Here is a 17,305-nt window from a genome sequence, read left to right on the forward strand (position 1 = left end):
TCTGCTGAAGATTCAGAAATAAGTGGTTTTTCTCCTTCTGTTTCTCACTTTTTGAAATGGCTTAATTAGGGACAGACTAACAAATTGAGGCCTCATTAATCCCCTCTGACTGGGGGAGCTCATGGCAAACTTCACTACCTGCAAACCTAGAGAATCTGATGTTGGACATTGTGGACACATGCTTCTCCCAGATTCTCACTGAGGATCTGAAACATGGCTACTTATATGGCAGTTGGTTGTTCCTGCTGCTGCGTGGGTGGGCTTAGCATCGCTACTCTGGTGGCTCTTCCGAGGGGCTAGAAATGAAGGAGCCTAATAGCTGATCTCAAGTGGGGTAGCAGGAGAGAGGTCTTTAGAGAGGTGGTTCCTCCTTCCCATTGCTCTGGGATTGCGACAGATACCTGAGGTGCAGTGCCCGCTGGTGATGGCAGAGGATGATGCATCAGTGACTGGGACCAGACCATCTGCCCTGTGTGATTGGACCAAGCCTTTCTTAGGCTGAGCTGGAACTGCTGTCGTGCAGTTTCATTTTGGTCTTGTGCTTGGCACAGTCATTTTTGCCTGCTTCTGCCAAGTCCTCATTTGGGAGGCCAGTTGCCTGTCTAGTATTATCCTTCTAGCCCATTTTGTTGATGATCTGTGTTTTTCCTAGTCAAGTCCCTCTGTCTCTGGACCAGATTAAGGTGTGTTCTCTGACTATGCTTCTGTCTCCAGGCCCCCTGGCCTGGCCATTCACTTGTACCATGTGTTCAGTTCAAGAGAACATGGGGAAGTCTGATTCAGGTCATCTGCTGGTTGGGTGTGGTTTAAGCTATTCTATGTGTTTCCAAACCCTAAGTTTTCCTGACTTATGCATTTGGGCTACAGTCAGGGAAGCTGCTGGTCTCGTCCCCCAGCTATAGCTACTTCCTGGAGCCTGTCTATAGTCAGGCTGTATTTGGACCTGACCTACCCCTCACCCCAGGATCTGCAGTCACTCCTCTCCATAGTTTGTACAGAATGTTCTGCCCTAAGCCTGGAGCTCCTTTTTAAGGCCTAAACATTTGCCTGAGAGCCAAGCAAATAGACTCATGGCCTGTCCCTTGTCTCCAGATGAGCAGAACCCGGAATCCCTCTGTTCAGCAACTTCAGGCAGCTGATCTCAGTGGCTATCTTCCTGCCCACCAGAAAGAGCAACTGAGAGACGGTGGGTCTAGTGCTGCCAGTTGGCTCCTTCCCTCAGGTTGTCAGGGCTAGCAATGGCTCTGGTCAATTAAGGGCCTGAAAAGTGATGGGGTAACATCAGAAGTCATTGGGGGAAGTCCTGGTGTCTTCCAAGCTGGTGGTCCATGTGTGGCCACCCAGCAGGTGTGAGAGAGGAAGATAGAAAATGTGCAGTGAGGACTAAAGAGTTAAAGGAAATCAGAGCAGGAAGAGGAACAAGTCACAGCTGGGGAATTTACAAAAACAACCCACAAACTGAAATTTTGGCAAAAAACAGAAAGATCAACTCTGTATTTGAATGTTTCTTGTACCACATGTAGAAGATTTTAGGGAAGGGTAGAGGCAGAGCCAAAAGGTGCAATTCAGAGGCACTTGGGAAAACTAAAAGCATGTAATTTTTTAAAAGAAGTTTTTTAGCTGTTGTGTATGGCTAAGTTTTAAAGGATTGGAGGCTTTAGAGAAGAGAATATGCAGGAGTGGAAAATGAAATGAATTGTGAGGCTTAAACAACTTACTGCTTTGGAAAAATCTTCATGTGTGTTAAATGTTAGAAAAAATAACATTTTACATTACGTGCTTTGATAACATGGCCATTTCCCAAGTTTCTGGACATGTTTTGCATATGTTGGATCAAGCACAGTACAAATCAACCATTTCCCCAAAGTCTGAAATACATACACTTCTTCTTCTCATCCCAAAGCATGAGGAGCACTACAGAACCGGCACTCATTCCTGTCTGTGGCTTGTCCCTCCATTAAGCCCAGCCTGGTGAAGTCCCTGCATACAATCTCCTGCCATGTAGTTGGTGGTCAGCCTTCAGGTCTGACTGACCGTGGTTGCGTTTGCATTATTTTCCTGTGCATCCTGTTTGCCTTCTAAAGTGTTGTAATTATTATAATCTTTTTGATTTCAGCCAGACCTATACCGTCACTTCACATCCTGCTCCTTCTAATTTCGTCAGTTGTCAATGTCATTCCACAGTACGTACACTTCCATCTTCCAAAGAACTCTCATCTCTGTTATCTCCAGCCGCTTTCTGATGTCTGTTTCATTTAATGCAGCTGCTTCCAGACCACAGAATAATACTGCTAGTACATTGGTTTGATTCATTTTCATTTTGATGCCAAACAGTGTTTTTGTCAGTCCATAATTTCATCAACTTCTGTGTAGCTGTTGTAGCTGAAGCACATGTCCTTTTAACCTCATCTTTGGTGGAACTGTTGGTTCTGATCAATCTTCCTAGGTACGTGTAAGGTTTTACTTGTTCTATGACTTCACCACTGCTGCATTTCAACACTTTACATATTGTCCCTTTTCCAAGATGCAACCACTTCATCATCTTGGCATTTATTGTAAGTCCAAGTCAACTACACCAATTTTCCAAGGTAGTGAAGACCGTCATCATCAATTCAAACATGTCTGCTAGTTGTACAGTGTCATTTACATGAGCCAAAGAGCTTAACTTTAGATCACCCAGCGTCACGCCCTCCAACTTATATACCATTTTTAATGTCCAATTTAAGAACATGATGAAAAGTGATGGTGATTCCATGCCCCCTTGTCTTACACCAAACTTTGACTTGAACCAGTTGCTTAATTTTCCACCAGTTCTTACGGCACCACAGGAATCTTTGTACATAACTTTTATAATTGCAGTTATTCTGTCTGGAACTGCATATGATTTTACTACTTTCCATAATGCTTTTCTCCAAACCAAATCAAATTTCTTCATGAAGTCGACGAAAAGAGCAAACATCTTTAATCCCCATTCTCGCTTTTTTTCCATCAGCTGTTGGAGTGTGTGTCAGATCAGTTCAACTTTGGCCTGGTATGAAGCTGCACTGATCCTTGCCTACTGCTACTTCTAAAACTGGCCATAATCAGTTGACAATTACTTTCATCATGATTTTTCCAGTACTGATAATAAGCTTTTACCTCTTCAATCATTCAAATTGGCAGGATCTCCTTTCTTCAGGATTGGTACAACTATTGCCTTTACCCAGTCATCAGGTACTTTCTCTTGCTCCCAGACCTTATATATTTTTCTAATGCTTTGATAGCACTTATTCCACCAGCTTTTAGCAGCTCAGCTGTTATATTATCCATTCCTAAAGCTTTCCCATTTTTTAACTGCTTCATTGCTCTTTCTGTTTCTTTTTCAGATGGTGGTTTAGTGCTTATATCCATTTTGCCCTGTTCATCTGGCATGTCTAGAATGCTTGCTTGCATCTGGAAAAATTACACGGTTCAGCTCTTTGTCAAAATGCTCCTTCCATACTTCCAGGAACTCTTCGATATTTGTTGTTGGTTCACTGGTAGCATTTCTTACCACTTGCATTGTTGACTTGATTGTGTTTCTGTACAATTTAACCTTTTTGTAGATAGATGGGAACTCTGATTTCAAACCAGGGCAGATAGGGCTTGTTTCACCTCTTTAGGCAAGTCTGTCTAGGAGAAGAAAAACTGATTTCAAATCCAAGCAGTCCAAGCTTGTTAGCCTTGAAGGGCAAGTAAGGTGGAACTGTTGATCGTGCCTGTTCCTAGCAGGCCAGCAGGCTATGACATCGCGTTCCCATGAGCTGGATAGGGTAGAATGTGCTAACAAGCCATTGCATCTGAAATTGATTTGTTATAGAAACAATACAGCAAGCCAGACTGATTTATATGGCCTAACAAATGGAAATGGTCATGGATTTTGATTAACAGCTTAACCCTATTACACATATTGCAAGTGGAATGTTAGAACGGTTCGTGTCAGGCCAGACCGAGCCAGTAGCGGAGGAGCTAAGGAAGTTACACATTACCTTTGCTGCCAAACAGAAGACACATTGGCTGAGTACAGGAGAGTTCACAGTTGGACATGATACTTTCTTTTACTCAGGACACTCAGGTGGACAAGTGAAGCATAGGGATGGGGTTGCTATAGCAATGGACAAGAGAATAGTTACTTCAAATAACTGCTGGAAACCAGTGTCTGAGCAGATTGTCATAGCAAGGTTTACTACTGCCTGCAGTAAACTATGCGTAACTGTGACCTGTTGTTATGGACCACCAGAAGTAGCAGAAGTGGAAGAGAAGGGTGGGTTGTAACAACAGGTGGATGGCATTGTAGATGAGATTCCTGACCATGATATGATTTTTATAATGGGAAATATGAATGCAAAGGTTGGTAGCGGATATGATAAGCAAATGAATAAAGTTGGGACAACATGGTATCAGGATGGCAAATGAACTTGCTGTGAGATACACAATCTGATTATTGGTGGAGCTTGGTTTCTTCATGAAGATATGCACAAGATTATGTGCAGCTCAGCAGACAGTCAAACTAAAAACCAGATTGACCACATTATTATTAGTAAAAAGCATAGAAGGGCACTTTTGGATGTTAGACTATAGAGGTGCTGGCTGTGGCAGTGATCATGAATGACGAATGGGAAAAATTAATATTAAGTTAAAGTCCAAGAAACAGAGGGGTGTAACTGGAGCCAAATTTGATCTTGATAAGGCTAGCTATGTGAGGGAGGTGTACAAGTTGATGCTTGAAAGGTGTTTCATTAATTTGTGTTTGATGAAGAAAACTCACTACAGACTGGATGGGAAATATTCAAGGAAGTGACAAAATACAGTGGAGGAAGTTATTGGAAGGTGTAAGCAAACAAGGGAAAGCTGGACATGCAATGAAACAAGAACATTACAGGAAAAGTGTAAACAAGCCAAGACTGCTGGGAAAGTGGAAGAAATAAAAGTGTTGCAGTTGCCCAAAGCAGTGACGAAATCACAAAGATTGGACAAGCAAAAGTTCTGGAAAGAAGAGTCTCAGCAACTAAAGATGGTGTCAAGAGAAGAATATATACACTGCAGCATCAAAATAATAGCCCTTAAAGCATTCTTGCGGAGCAAGTGAGCTGAATGACAAGGGACTCAAGACTTACTTTAAGGGAAAGCTGGAGCAAAGAGGAGAATCTTGCAGTGTTCATTAAAGTTGTCCAGGCTTGGGCTTAGGTAACATTTCTAAGTGTATTTCTCCACTGCAACCAAGGATATATCTTTGTCTCCTTTGAGCTTCACGTATGAGACAGGCAGCCAATGTGGTGCTGCAGAGTAAAGGTGGAGAGGAGGTCTCTGAAAGCCAGGTTCCAGATAGACACAAGCACCTTGAGTTTTAGTTGTAAGTGAACTGGCAGCCAGTGCAGAGCTCAGAGCAGGAGCAATATGCTCTAACCTCCCTGTTCTACTGAAAGTCAGGCACCTGCATTTGTACTGGCTTAAGCGTCTAGGTGGCCTTCATGGGGAGCCCTAGGTACAGCAGGTAGCAGCAGTGGAGACCTTAAGGTGACAAAGACATGGATTGTTGAGGCAAGGTCCATATCTGAGAAAAAGGATGCAATTTCTTAGCCAGCCTTAAATGCAGAAGGACTTGCTGGCCACTGCATCTGTCTTTGGCCTCTGGAGCAGAGGTGAGTCAGGTAAGACACCGAGATTGTGAACCTCTTACTTTGCATCTACATAGCACCTTCCATCCAAAGATCTCACAGCACTTTGCAAATAGTAATGAATTAAGCCTTCCAGCCCCTGTGCGAGGTTGGCAAGTATTATCCCCATTTTATAGATGGGAAAACAGAGTCCCAAGAGGTTGTTTGCCTACAGTCAGAAAACATGCCTGTATTAGAGCCAGGAATAGAGTCAAGATTTCTGGACTCTTAAGTCTTGTGCATTAACCACAAGACAGTCCTTGATTCCCCACACAGCACTCAGTACAGTCCCTTGCTGCTTCACAATCAGGAAAAGTAAAAAAGAAAGTTCCTCCTAGAGACCCAGGAGAGTCCCTGCTGTATGCATGGGCCAGCCGCCCCCCATACTCCCAGCTCTATGTACTGCTCGTTGTGCACTCTGCATGGTCTAACCTGCAGCAACGGCATGCCTCTATCTGGAGCAGAAACTCACCCAGGAGTTGTTACATGAGGGCACTGCACTATGTAGGTGGGATTTACAGCCTTGCAGAAGCAGGGAACGGTGAGGGAGAGGCTTTACTTGAGGAGAACTTAACGTGGGTTACTTTGCTGTAGTTTTTAAATATATTGCTTTCTAGGTGGGGGTAGAGAGGCATCTGCATTCTTTGCCTTCCTTTGAGACAGTACAACTGTAGAACTTATTGCTAAATAATAATTAACCCCCTTCTGTTTGGAAATGAATGTTCCTGAAAGCTGTCCTGCCCACACCTTGCCAGCTACTTCTTTGGAGGATGGCTCAAGTACATTAATCTATGGAGGACATCTCTTTTACTGCTCAGAGAAACATGTTACGCTGGATGTTCCCTTCAACTAGGTTGTGTGTCATGTCAGACAATGCAGGCTGTGCAGTTATACAGGACACCCACTTCTGTGCCATGTATGTATTGAGACATAAGACTGCAAGCCACCTACTCAGAGAAGTGCATGGCTCCCATATATTGGCTACTAGTTCAAAACTTTATATGTCTAAACGCTTGGTTTGTATTTTTGTAACAGTTGCCTAATGAGCCCCAACTTATTATTTGAGCATCAACCAATCAGATTCCCCCACTCCAACTCCTCAGAACAAGGGGCGTTACATCAGTCGGTATTGAGGTGGGAGACCTAGCAAAACCCTGGTGTTGAGACTCAGTAGGTGGCAATCTCCCTTTGTCAGTAGCAAACCAGTGCCCTAGGCTGGGGATGAAGATGGCTGTGTAGCTCTAGGTGCCGTGTTTCAATATATGCCATCCCATTACCACCTCATTCCCCCATGGGGGAAAAGACTACATTACTGTACATTTTTAATTGGCAGAAAAGGATCACATTTTAATTCTTCTAGGATTTCACTTCAGAGCCAGGTCCTATTTATGGTCCTGAATGATCCCATGTCATTTTTGTATTTTTTGCAAACTGAGGAGGTTCCTAACTTATTTGTACTATAGACAATTGCATTCTGCCTTCCGAATAATCTCCCTGTAATTTCAGTTGGATACAGTATTCTTTACAGGTACTTTCATGACAGGATTGTCTTGACCGTTGTCTTATGTGAGATAGGACAAAACTCTCCTAGTTCGAAGTCTTTGGGCTTGCTGAGGCAGTGATGGCAGTGGCAAGCACAAGATTCTCTCTCTCTCCCTTATTGGTCAATATGTGCCATCAGCTACCACAACCTTCCAGCCTTCTCCACTCTGGCTCTCACTAGCCTGTCGCCTGTTTCTCTGGGGATCCTTTTGTGTTGATCTGCTTTCCGATCAGGTCTATAATAACAGTTAGTTCTGTTTCAGAGTAGCAGCCGTGTTAGTCTGTATTTGCAAAAAGAAAAGGAGTACTTGTGGCACCTTGGAGACTAACAAATTTATTTGAGCATAAGCTTACTTCACTGTGGCTCCTTTCTGGGTTACTTGAGTTGAAGGCTACTGGCCTCTTTGGTTTCATGGTTTGTTTTGCTGTGACCTCTCTTTCTGCTTGTTGTTTCAGAGCCTTAATTGTATCCCTGATGTCTTGGGTGCCTGTTTGTTCAGTGCCTTGGCACACAATTTTTTCCTCACTTCTGCATTTGTTTGGTGCTTTGGCACATCTCAACTTTTCAGCATGCCGCTTTGATGCATATATTTGGTGTGTGAGGTTGATGTGCTTTTCATTTTAGGAATCATTTTTTCTTTCAAGAAAGAAGCTCAGTGGCTTCCAGATGTGCTTGCAGGAGGCATGTATTACTGTGGATGAGCACTGTTGCTGCATCCTCTGCTTCATCAGATCATGAGGGCGCACAGGTGGTCAGCTCTTCCTGTGGGCACTATCTAGACGTGAACCTCTCAGACCTCAAGATACTCCTGTAAGTCTTAACTTGAAACTGGCTCAAACTTGCATTGTGGGATAAGCCTTCAAAGTGGAAACCGGAGGCCTGAGACTCTGTTAGCACCGTCTCTCCAGTGGAATTACTTATGAATTAACTCATCTGCTTCCAATGGCGACTGATATGTTCTGCTGCTGTCAGACTGGGTCTAGATCCTGTTCCCTAGCCGGCACTGTTAAGGCAACACAGCAATTAAACATTTTTTTTAAATGAGTGCACAGTTTGTTTAAATAATTAAACAACAGAATGGGTTATCTCCCTTGCAGGATACTGGCCTTCGTACAACATCCCTTTCCATGAAAGGATCTACAACCTCAGTGGATATGCAAAGTACGTTGAGAAATATGGCTTGGAGTTTTCTTATGAACTGGCCCCCAGAGCAAAAATCTTCCGACGGGACCAGGGGAAAGTGACTGACTTGGAGACCATGAAGTATATAATGAGATATAACAGTAAGAAGCTCATTTGTTTTCCATTGATCTGATTTTTTATTACTTATTTATTTTTTGTATTATGTTGTTGCCTAGCAGCCCCAGTCATGGCTCAGGACCACATTGTGCTCAGCGCTGTACAAACACAGGACAAAGAGACAGTCCCTGCCCTGAGGCGCTTACAATCTATGTCTGAAATAAGACTGGAAAATCTTTTTTTTTTTTAAACCCCATGCAGGAACAAGGGAGGTTTTCATTTATGAGTGCACATGCCATTGAGGTCTATTCTAGCTAACCGTTCCAGAGAACATCTGAAACACCAACAGAATTAGAAGACTTGTTAGGGCTCTCTGGGGAGAACTGTTCTTGAGCACAGCTGGAGCAAGGAAAGGGTCTTGCAAAGCCTTAAGTACTAGGCAATGTGTCTATAATACTAACATAGAGGATTTAGCATAAAATCGTTTTAAAAGACTCCTTTAACTTTCCCCTCTCAGAAGGAATGTCCTTCAATGCACAATCCTCTGTCTTGGTGCTGTCAGGATCTGCCTTACTGGGATTAATGGGAAAAAGTGGTCTGAATAAACACCATCTCTAGGTACAGATGACCATAGCTGCTTTATTTTTATTCTCTTTTGCATATAACATTTGTTTGCCACATGTGAAGTTTGGAAGGGCTTTTCCGCATGGTGAACTGGAAGTGATCTGAGGGAAAGGGCCTGGGGACTGCCTTTCTTTGGTTCACTGAGTAGCAATACACTACTGCAATCAGATGGGCATAGTTTTCCCCCACTCCCCAATTTCCTACTATTGCAGGGGGCATTGATAGACCTTGCTCCTTGCCATCTTCATTTTTAGTTTCTTGTTTTGTAATCTTTTTTCTTCTGTTCTAGACTAAAATATTAAGGCCAGAACTGCTCACTACCTTCTCTCTCCTGATCCCTCCCCCATTCTCTTGTACGAGTTGACTTTCTCTCATTACAAGCTCCCAGGTAGTGGCGCATCAGCTTGCAGAGTATTCCATTTGGGACTGTATAGGAGGAGCCCTTAGCCCCTGCTGGGGACGGTCGTGTGAGTAGACTGGCTTTATTTCTTTTCTCTTCCCCATTTATTTCCCAGACTATCTGAAGGAGCCCTATGCCAGGCACAATCCGTGCAACACTATCTGCTGCCGCGAAGACCTGAACCCTTCTCTCCCAGTGCCAGCAGGCTGCTATGACTCAAAGGTAAAGACCCCTAAAGCCCATGGCCTGCCTTACATACTGTCTGAGTGAAAGTAGGGCGCCTGCTCTGGACCTGCCAACCAAGTCTTTGTACTCTGCAGAAGGAGGTTCCCTGTCTGTCCCTTCTGTCCCGCAAACTTCGACAGTGGGGGAGAGTCAGGAATAAAACACTATCCTGGCCAACACTTCTTACCAGCGATTAAAGAAAAGCATCTGTAGGGCAGGGTTAGGGGAGACTGGCTGCTGTATTTGCTTACTTAGCTAGGGCCCTGCCAGCCTAACTGACCGCTCTGTACAGTGTTATGTGGTTTCTAGGATCTCTGATCCTCTGCACCATCTGGGAATTAGTTGCTTTCCAAAGGATTAGCTAATTGCCAGGGTTTCCTGAGGCCACAAGGGAGTGCTGTGGGGTGGAGGGGAAGCACCTGGGCCACACAGGATAGGGCTTCTGCCTGCCGTGAGTCTTGCTTGGCCACATCTCCTCCCTGCAGCTGCATTCTGGTCCTTCTCCTCAAGGTGGCACTGGGAGAGCCAGGGTCACGACTAGCTGGGGTGAGGTCAGTCTCACTTAAACACAGGGAGCAAGAGGGCTGGAACCAGATGGCAGATGGAGGTGAGCTGTACATTTTGTGGGTGGATGGATGCTGGACCCCAAGGTACGTGGGTACATACTTGTCCTGTGTATCCAGGTGCAGAATGCTGGGGTGAGATTGCTTACCCTTAGGGGTCTAAGGATTAATACCCAAATTCTATTAAAGCCTGGCAGTAAGTAGGGCTCAGGAGTGTACTAGTGATCAAAGGCCCTCAAAGTTATCTTATTTTCAGGGTGGCACAGAGGGAATGGGAATTTGCCACGCAGCTGTCTGCTCTCATTAACGGGGACCATGCAGGAAAGTTTCTTCCTCCTGACCTCCAGTGACCCCTGTGTTTACTAATGCCTTACTCTTCAGTGAGTCATTTTCTCTAGACTTAACCTGTATAATTATTCTCAGCACAAAGTTGGCAAAGGTCAAGTAACTTTTAGTTTTAAGCCATGATTCAATAAAAAGGAATGATTTTTACAGGCAGGATTTATGGCAGCTTTGTTCCTAGTACAAATGCTAGGCAAATTAATAATAACCCTTAAAACACTGGCAAGGTCTAAAGTGTTTTACCTTGTCAGGGCTAGCCTGTTTCAGGGATTGTGTGCGAGGCTGCAAGGACAGGCAGCATCAGAAATTTTTGGCAGATCCAGTTCTGAGGATTTCTGCTCTTCCCTGGCTTGCCTGACTTGTGTCAGATAGCAGGGGTCAGCAGGGACCCAGGGGCCTCGTTCTGGCAGTTACACTGGGTGCAGAAATGTGAATGGGAAGGTGGCTAAAGTGGCTTTATACCTCCCTGTATTTTCTCAATAAGTCCCCCAAGTGGTTGTTGCAGTAGCCAAGAACAGCTGGAGCACAGCACTGTTTTGGCCATGTCCCCTCCCCACCAGCTGGGGAGACCCTTATGCTGGGGGTATTCCCCAGGGGGCTGCCTTTACATCATTGGGGCCATAAGCCACTTGGGTCCTTGGTGTCTTAAGGTGTGGGCAATGCTTGGTTTAATAAACCTTTCTGTTTGGGGGGATGTTGCTTGAACTAGCATAGGTTTTCCTCTACTCAGTTTCTTTCCCTTACTCCTGCATATACCCTCTTGGACCAACCTGAGCAATGCCCTCCCTCTCCATAGTGTTTAAACACTTCAAATGCAATAGAACAACGTATCCTCTAGCTATAAAATCCTGCCCTGTCCTTCACAGGTGGCAGATTTCCATATGGCTTCAGTGTTTGCAGCCTATGCTGTCAGTGGCCCACCTGTAGAGGATGGGCTTCCTGTTTTCAGCTGGAAACAATTCAATGGGACCAAGCATCAGGGTCTGCCAGAATTCTACAACTTTGACTTCGTCACCATGAGGCCAATCCTGTGAAACTGGTATCAGCGTTGATGAAAAAATATTTTTCCTTTTTCTGAAAACTTTCATTCTCCCACAAAATAAAACATTCTTTAAGTCCCTGTGCTTGTGTCTTAACTGCCCTCTGCTTACCTAGCTTCCAGAGCTTTGTTCTATGAGGCAATGGGCTTGGGGAGGCACCATCTAATCAGTCCTGTAAGAACATAGTATCTTACATGAGTTATTCACAAACTGCAGTCAAAGAATGAGAATAATGACACAAACCAGCAATGAATGAGGAGGCTCCTTGGGCAAGTCACTTCACTTCTTTGTGCCTGAATTTCTCCATCTGTAAAATTTGGATGACGCTTGCCTTCCCTTTGTAAGGTACATCTGATAGCCATGGGTGAAAAGTCTATACAAGAGTTAAATATTATTATTACAAATTAGAGGCAGAACAGGTCCACTTCACAATGAGGCTCTGATAGCGCTGCTCCCTGGGGCTGGGTGGAAACTGTCCTGTCTACAGTGCATTCTTTTCAGTAGTTTGTGTTAAAGCTAACGATGCAGAAAGGCACCTGGTGCGATTTTCCCACCAGATGCCTAAATGCCATTAAAAATCCAGCCCTGGAACCCGAGAGGCAGTCATATGCAGAAAGGAGGCTTTGTAGAAACCTTTGGACTCAAACAGGCTGTTTTGTGGCTAGATTGGCGCGAGTCAATAGCTGTGAGGAATAGTTTAGTGGAAAGCAAGGTATTTTGCTCTCTACATACAGGCATGTGACTGGGCAGCCAGAGACATGGAATTTGTTACTATCTTATCTACTGAATTGTTCAGTGGCCTTGTATGAGTCACAGGGTATGTCTACACTACGAAATTAGGTCGAATTTATAGAAGTTGTTTTTTTAGAAATTATTTTTATATATTCGAGTGTGTGTCCCCTCACAGAAAATGCTCTAAGTGCAATAAGTGCATTAACTCGGCGAAGTGCTTCCACAGTACCGAGGCAAGCGTCGACTACTGGAGTGTTGCACTGTGGGTAGCTATCCCACAGTTCCCGCAGTCTCTGCTGCCCATTGGAATTCTGGGTTGAGATCCCAATGCCTGATGGGGCTAAAACATTGTCGCGGGTGGTTCTGGGTACATATCGTCAGGCCCCCATTCCCTCCCTCCTTCCGTGAAATCAGCAGCAGACAATCGGTTCATGCCTTTTTTCTTGAGTTACCTGTGCAGACGCCATACCACGGCAAGCATGGAGCCCGCTCAGGTAACCGTCACCGTATGTCTCCTGGGTGCTGGCAGACGTGGTACTGCATTGCTACACAGCAGCAGCAACCCATTGCCTTGTGGCAGCAGACGGTGCGATAGGACTGGTAGCTGTCATCGTCATGTCCGAGGTGCTCCTGCTTGCCTCTGTGAGGTCGATCAGGAGCGCCTGGGCAGACGTGGGTGCAGGGACTAAATTTGGAGTGACTTGACCAGGTCATTCTCTTTAGTCCTGCAGTCAGTCCTATTGAACCATCTTATGGTGAGCAGGCAGGCAATACGGATTGCTAGCAGTCCTACTGTACCATCTTCTGCCAGGCAGGCAAGAGATGAGGATGGCTAGCAGTCCTACTGCACCATCTTCTGCCAAGCAGCCATGAGATGTGGATGGCTTGCAGTCCTTCTGCACCATCTGCTGCCAGCCAAAGATGTAAAAGATAGATGGAGTGGATCAAAACAAGAAATAGACCAGATTTGTTTTGTACTCATTTGCTTCCCCCCATCCCCCGTCTAGGGGACTCATTCCTCTAGGTCACACTGCAGTCACTCACAGAGAAGGTGCAGCGAGGTAAATCTAGCCATGTATCAGAGGCCAGACCAACCTGCTTGTTCCAATAAGAACAATTACTTAGGTGCACCATTTCTTATTGGAACCCTCCGTGAAGTCCTGCCTGAAATACTCATTGATGTAAAGCCACCCGCTTTGTTAATTTTAATTCCCTGTAAGCCATGTCGTCAGTCGCCTCTTGCTCCGTAAGAGCAATGGCAGACAATCGTTCCGCGCCTTTTTTCTGTGCGGACGCCATACCAAGGCAAGCATGGAGGCCGCTCAGCTCACTTTGGCAAATTAGGACCACATTAAACACCACACGCATTATCCAGCAGTATATGCAGCACCAGAACCTGGCAGAGCGATACTGGGCGAGGAGGCGACGTCAGCGCGGTCACGTGAGTGATCAGGACATGGACACAGATTTCTCTGAAAGCATGGGCCCTGCCAATGCATTTATCATGGTGCTAATGGGGCAGGTTCATGCTGTGGAACGCCGATTCTGGGCTCGGGAAATAAGCACAGACTGGTGGGACCGCATAGTGTTGCAGGTCTGGGACGATTCCCAGTGGCTGCGAAACTTTCGCATGCGTAAGGGCACTTTCATGGAACTTTGTGACTTGCTTTCCCCTGGCCTGTGGTGGGGCCATAGACGGAACCCATATCCCTATCTTGGCACCGGAGCACCAAGCCGGCGAGTACGTAAACCGCAAGGGGTACTTTTCAATAGTGCTGCAAGCTCTGGTGGATTACAAGGGACGTTTCACCAACATCAGCGTGGGATGGCCGGGAAAGGTACATGATGCTCGCATCTTCAGGAACTCTGGTCTGTTTCAAAAGCTGCAGGAAGGGACTTTATTCCCAGACCAGAAAATAACTGTTGGGGATGTTGAAATGCCTATAGTTATCCTTGGAGACCCAGCCTACCCCTTAATGCCATGGCTCATGAAGCCGTACACAGGCAGCCTGGACAGTAGTCAGGAGCTGTTCAACTACAGGCTGAGCAAGTGCAGAATGGTGGTAGAATGTGCATTTGGACGTTTAAAGGCGCGCTGGCGCAGTTTACTGACTCGCTTAGACCTCAGCGAAACCAGTGTTCCCACTGTTATTACTGCTTGCTGTGCGCTTCAGAATATCTGAGAGAGTAAGGGGGAGACGTTTATGGCGGGGTGGGAGGTTGAGGCAAATCGCCTGGCTGCTGGTTACGCGCAGCCAGATACCAGGGCGGTTAGAAGAGCACAGGAGGGCGCGGTATGCATCAGAGAAGCTTTGAAAACCAGTTTCATGACTGGCCAGGCTACGGTGTGGAAGTTCTTTGTTTCTCCTTGATGAAACCCCCCGCCCCTTGGTTCACTCTACTTCCCTGTAAGCTAACCACCCTCCCCTCCTCCCTTCGATCACCGCTTGCAGAGGCAATAAAGTCATTGTTGCTTCACATTCATGCATTCTTCATTCATTCATCACACAAATAGGGGGATGACTACCAAGGTAGCCCAGGAGGGGTGGTGGAGGAGGGAAGGAAAATGCCACACAACACTTTAAAAGTTTACAACTTGAAAATTTATTGAATGCCAGCCTTCTGGTTTTTGGGCAATCCTCTGTGGCGGAGTGGCTGGTTGGCCGGTGCCCCCCCCCACCGCGTTCTTGGGCATCTGGGTGTGGAGGCTATGGAACTTGGGGAGGAGGGTGGTTGGTTACACAGGGGCTGTAGCAGCAGTCTGTGCTCCAGCTGCCTTTGCTGCAGCTCAACCATACACTGGAGCATACTGGTTTGATCCTCCAGCAGCCTCAGCATTGAATCCTGCCTCCTCTCATCATGCTGCCACCACATTTGAGCTTCAGCCCTGTCTTCAGCCCGCCACTTACTCTCTTCAGCCCACCACCTCTCCTCCCGGTCATTTTGTGCTTTCCTGCACTCTGACATTATTTGCCTCCACGCATTCGTCTGTGCTCTGTCAGTGTGGGAGGACAGCATGAGCTCAGAGAACATTTCATCACGAGTGCATTTTTCTTCTTTCTAATCTTCACTAGCCTCTGGGAAGGAGAAGATCCTGTGATCATTGAAACACATGCAGCTGGTGGAGAAAAAAAAAAGGGGACAGCGGTATTTAAAGAGACATTTTATAAAACAGTGGCTACGCTCTTTCAGGGTAAACCTTGCTGTTAACATTACATACATAGCACGTGCTTTCGTTCCTAGGTCGCATTTTGCCTCCCCCCACCGCGTGGCTACCCCCTCAACCCTCCCCCCCCCGTGGCTAACAGCGGGGAACATTTCTGTTCAGCCACAGGCAAACAGCCCAGCAGGAACGGGCACCTCTGAGTGTCCCCTGAAGAAAAGCACCCTATTTCAACCAGGTGACCATGAATGATATTTCACTCTCCTGAGGATAACACAGAGAGATAAAGAAAGGATGTTGTTTGAATACCAGCAAACATACACTGCAATGCTTTGTTGTACAATGATTCCCGAGTACGTGTTATTGGCCTGGAGTGGTAAAGTGTCCTACCATGGAGGACGCAATAAGGCTGCCCTCCCCAGAAACCTTTTGCAAAGGCTTTGGGAGTACATCCAGGAGAGCTGCGAATGCCAGGGCAAATGAATCCTTTCACATGCTTGATTTTAAATCATGTATAGTATTTTAAAAGGTACACTCACCAGAGGTCCCTTCTCCGCCTGCCGGGTCCAGGAGGCAGCCTTGGGTGGGTTTGGGGGGTACTGGCTCCAGGTCCAGAGTGAGAAACAGTTCCTGGCTGTCAGGAAAACCGGTTTCTCTGCTTGCTTGCTGTGAGCTATCTACAACCTCATCATCATCATCCCCAAAACCTGCTTCCATGTTGCCTCCATCTCCATTGAAGGAGTCAAACAACACAGCTGGGGTAGTGGTGGCTGAACCCCTAAAATGGCATGCAACTCATCATAGAAGCGGCATGTTTGGGGCTCTGACCCAGAGCGGCCGTTCGCCTCTCTAGTTTTCTGGTAGGCTTGCCTCAGCTCCTTAAGTTTCACGCGGCACTGCTTCGGGTCCCTGTTATGGCCTCTGTCCTTCATGCCCTGGGAGATTTTGACAAAGGTTTTGGCATTTTGAAAACTGGAACGGAGTTCTGATAGCACGGATTCCTCTCCCCAAACAGCGATCAGATCCCCTACCTCCCTTTCAGTCCATGCTGGAGCTCTTTTGAGATTCTGGGACTCCATCATGGTCACCTCTGCTGATGAGCTCTGCATGGTCACCTGCAGCTTGCCACGCTGGCCAAACAGGAAATGAGATTCAAAAGTTTGCGGTTCTTTTCCTGTCTACCTGGCCAGTGCATCTGAATTGAGAGTGCTGTCCAGAGCGGTCACAATGGAGCACTCTGGGATAGCTCCCGGAGGTCAATACCGTCTAATTGTGTCCACAGTACCCCAAATTCGACCTGGCAAGGCCGATTTAAACGCTAATCCACTTGTCAGGGGTGGAGTAAGGAAATTGATTTTAAGAGCCCTTTAAGTCGAAATAAAGCTCTTCATCGTGTGGACGGGTGCAGGTTTACATCAATTTAACGCTGCTAAATTCGACCTAAAGTCCTAGTGTAGACCAGGGCACAGACTCTCTGTCAAGTCTGCAAAAGGGGCATAGGAACTTATCCTCCTCTGTGAGATACCATATTTGGGGTCGGGAAGGAATTTTCCTCCAGGGCAGATTGGAAGAGGCCCTGGAGGTTTTTCGTCTTCCTCTGTAGCATGGGGCATGGGTCACTTGCTGGAGGATTCTTTTCTCCTTGAAGTCTTTAAACCATGATTTGAGGACTTCAATAGCTCAGACATAGGTGAGGTTTTTCACAGGAGTGGGTGGGTGAGATTCTGTGGCCTGTGTTGTGCAGGAGGTCAGACTAGAT

At 46.1% G+C, this 17,305-nt stretch overlaps 1 protein-coding gene across 2 annotated transcripts in view; it reads left to right on the top strand.

The window, feature by feature from the left end:
* PLBD1 (phospholipase B domain containing 1) overlaps positions 1-11,727 on the top strand; it is a 52,561-nt gene extending 40,834 nt beyond the window's left edge. For both annotated transcript variants that reach the window (XM_073327305.1, XM_073327306.1), the window contains 3 exons: positions 8,316-8,501; positions 9,597-9,703; positions 11,478-11,727. In XM_073327305.1, coding sequence (XP_073183406.1) covers positions 8,316-8,501; positions 9,597-9,703; positions 11,478-11,645 — 461 coding nt within the window. In that variant the 3' untranslated portion in view covers positions 11,646-11,727. The remainder of the gene's footprint in view (positions 1-8,315; positions 8,502-9,596; positions 9,704-11,477) is intronic.
* Positions 11,728-17,305: the final 5,578 nt, after the last annotated feature.

This window comes from Lepidochelys kempii, chromosome 1 (genome assembly GCF_965140265.1).
Source record: "Lepidochelys kempii isolate rLepKem1 chromosome 1, rLepKem1.hap2, whole genome shotgun sequence".
Taxonomy (NCBI): domain Eukaryota; kingdom Metazoa; phylum Chordata; order Testudines; family Cheloniidae; genus Lepidochelys; species Lepidochelys kempii.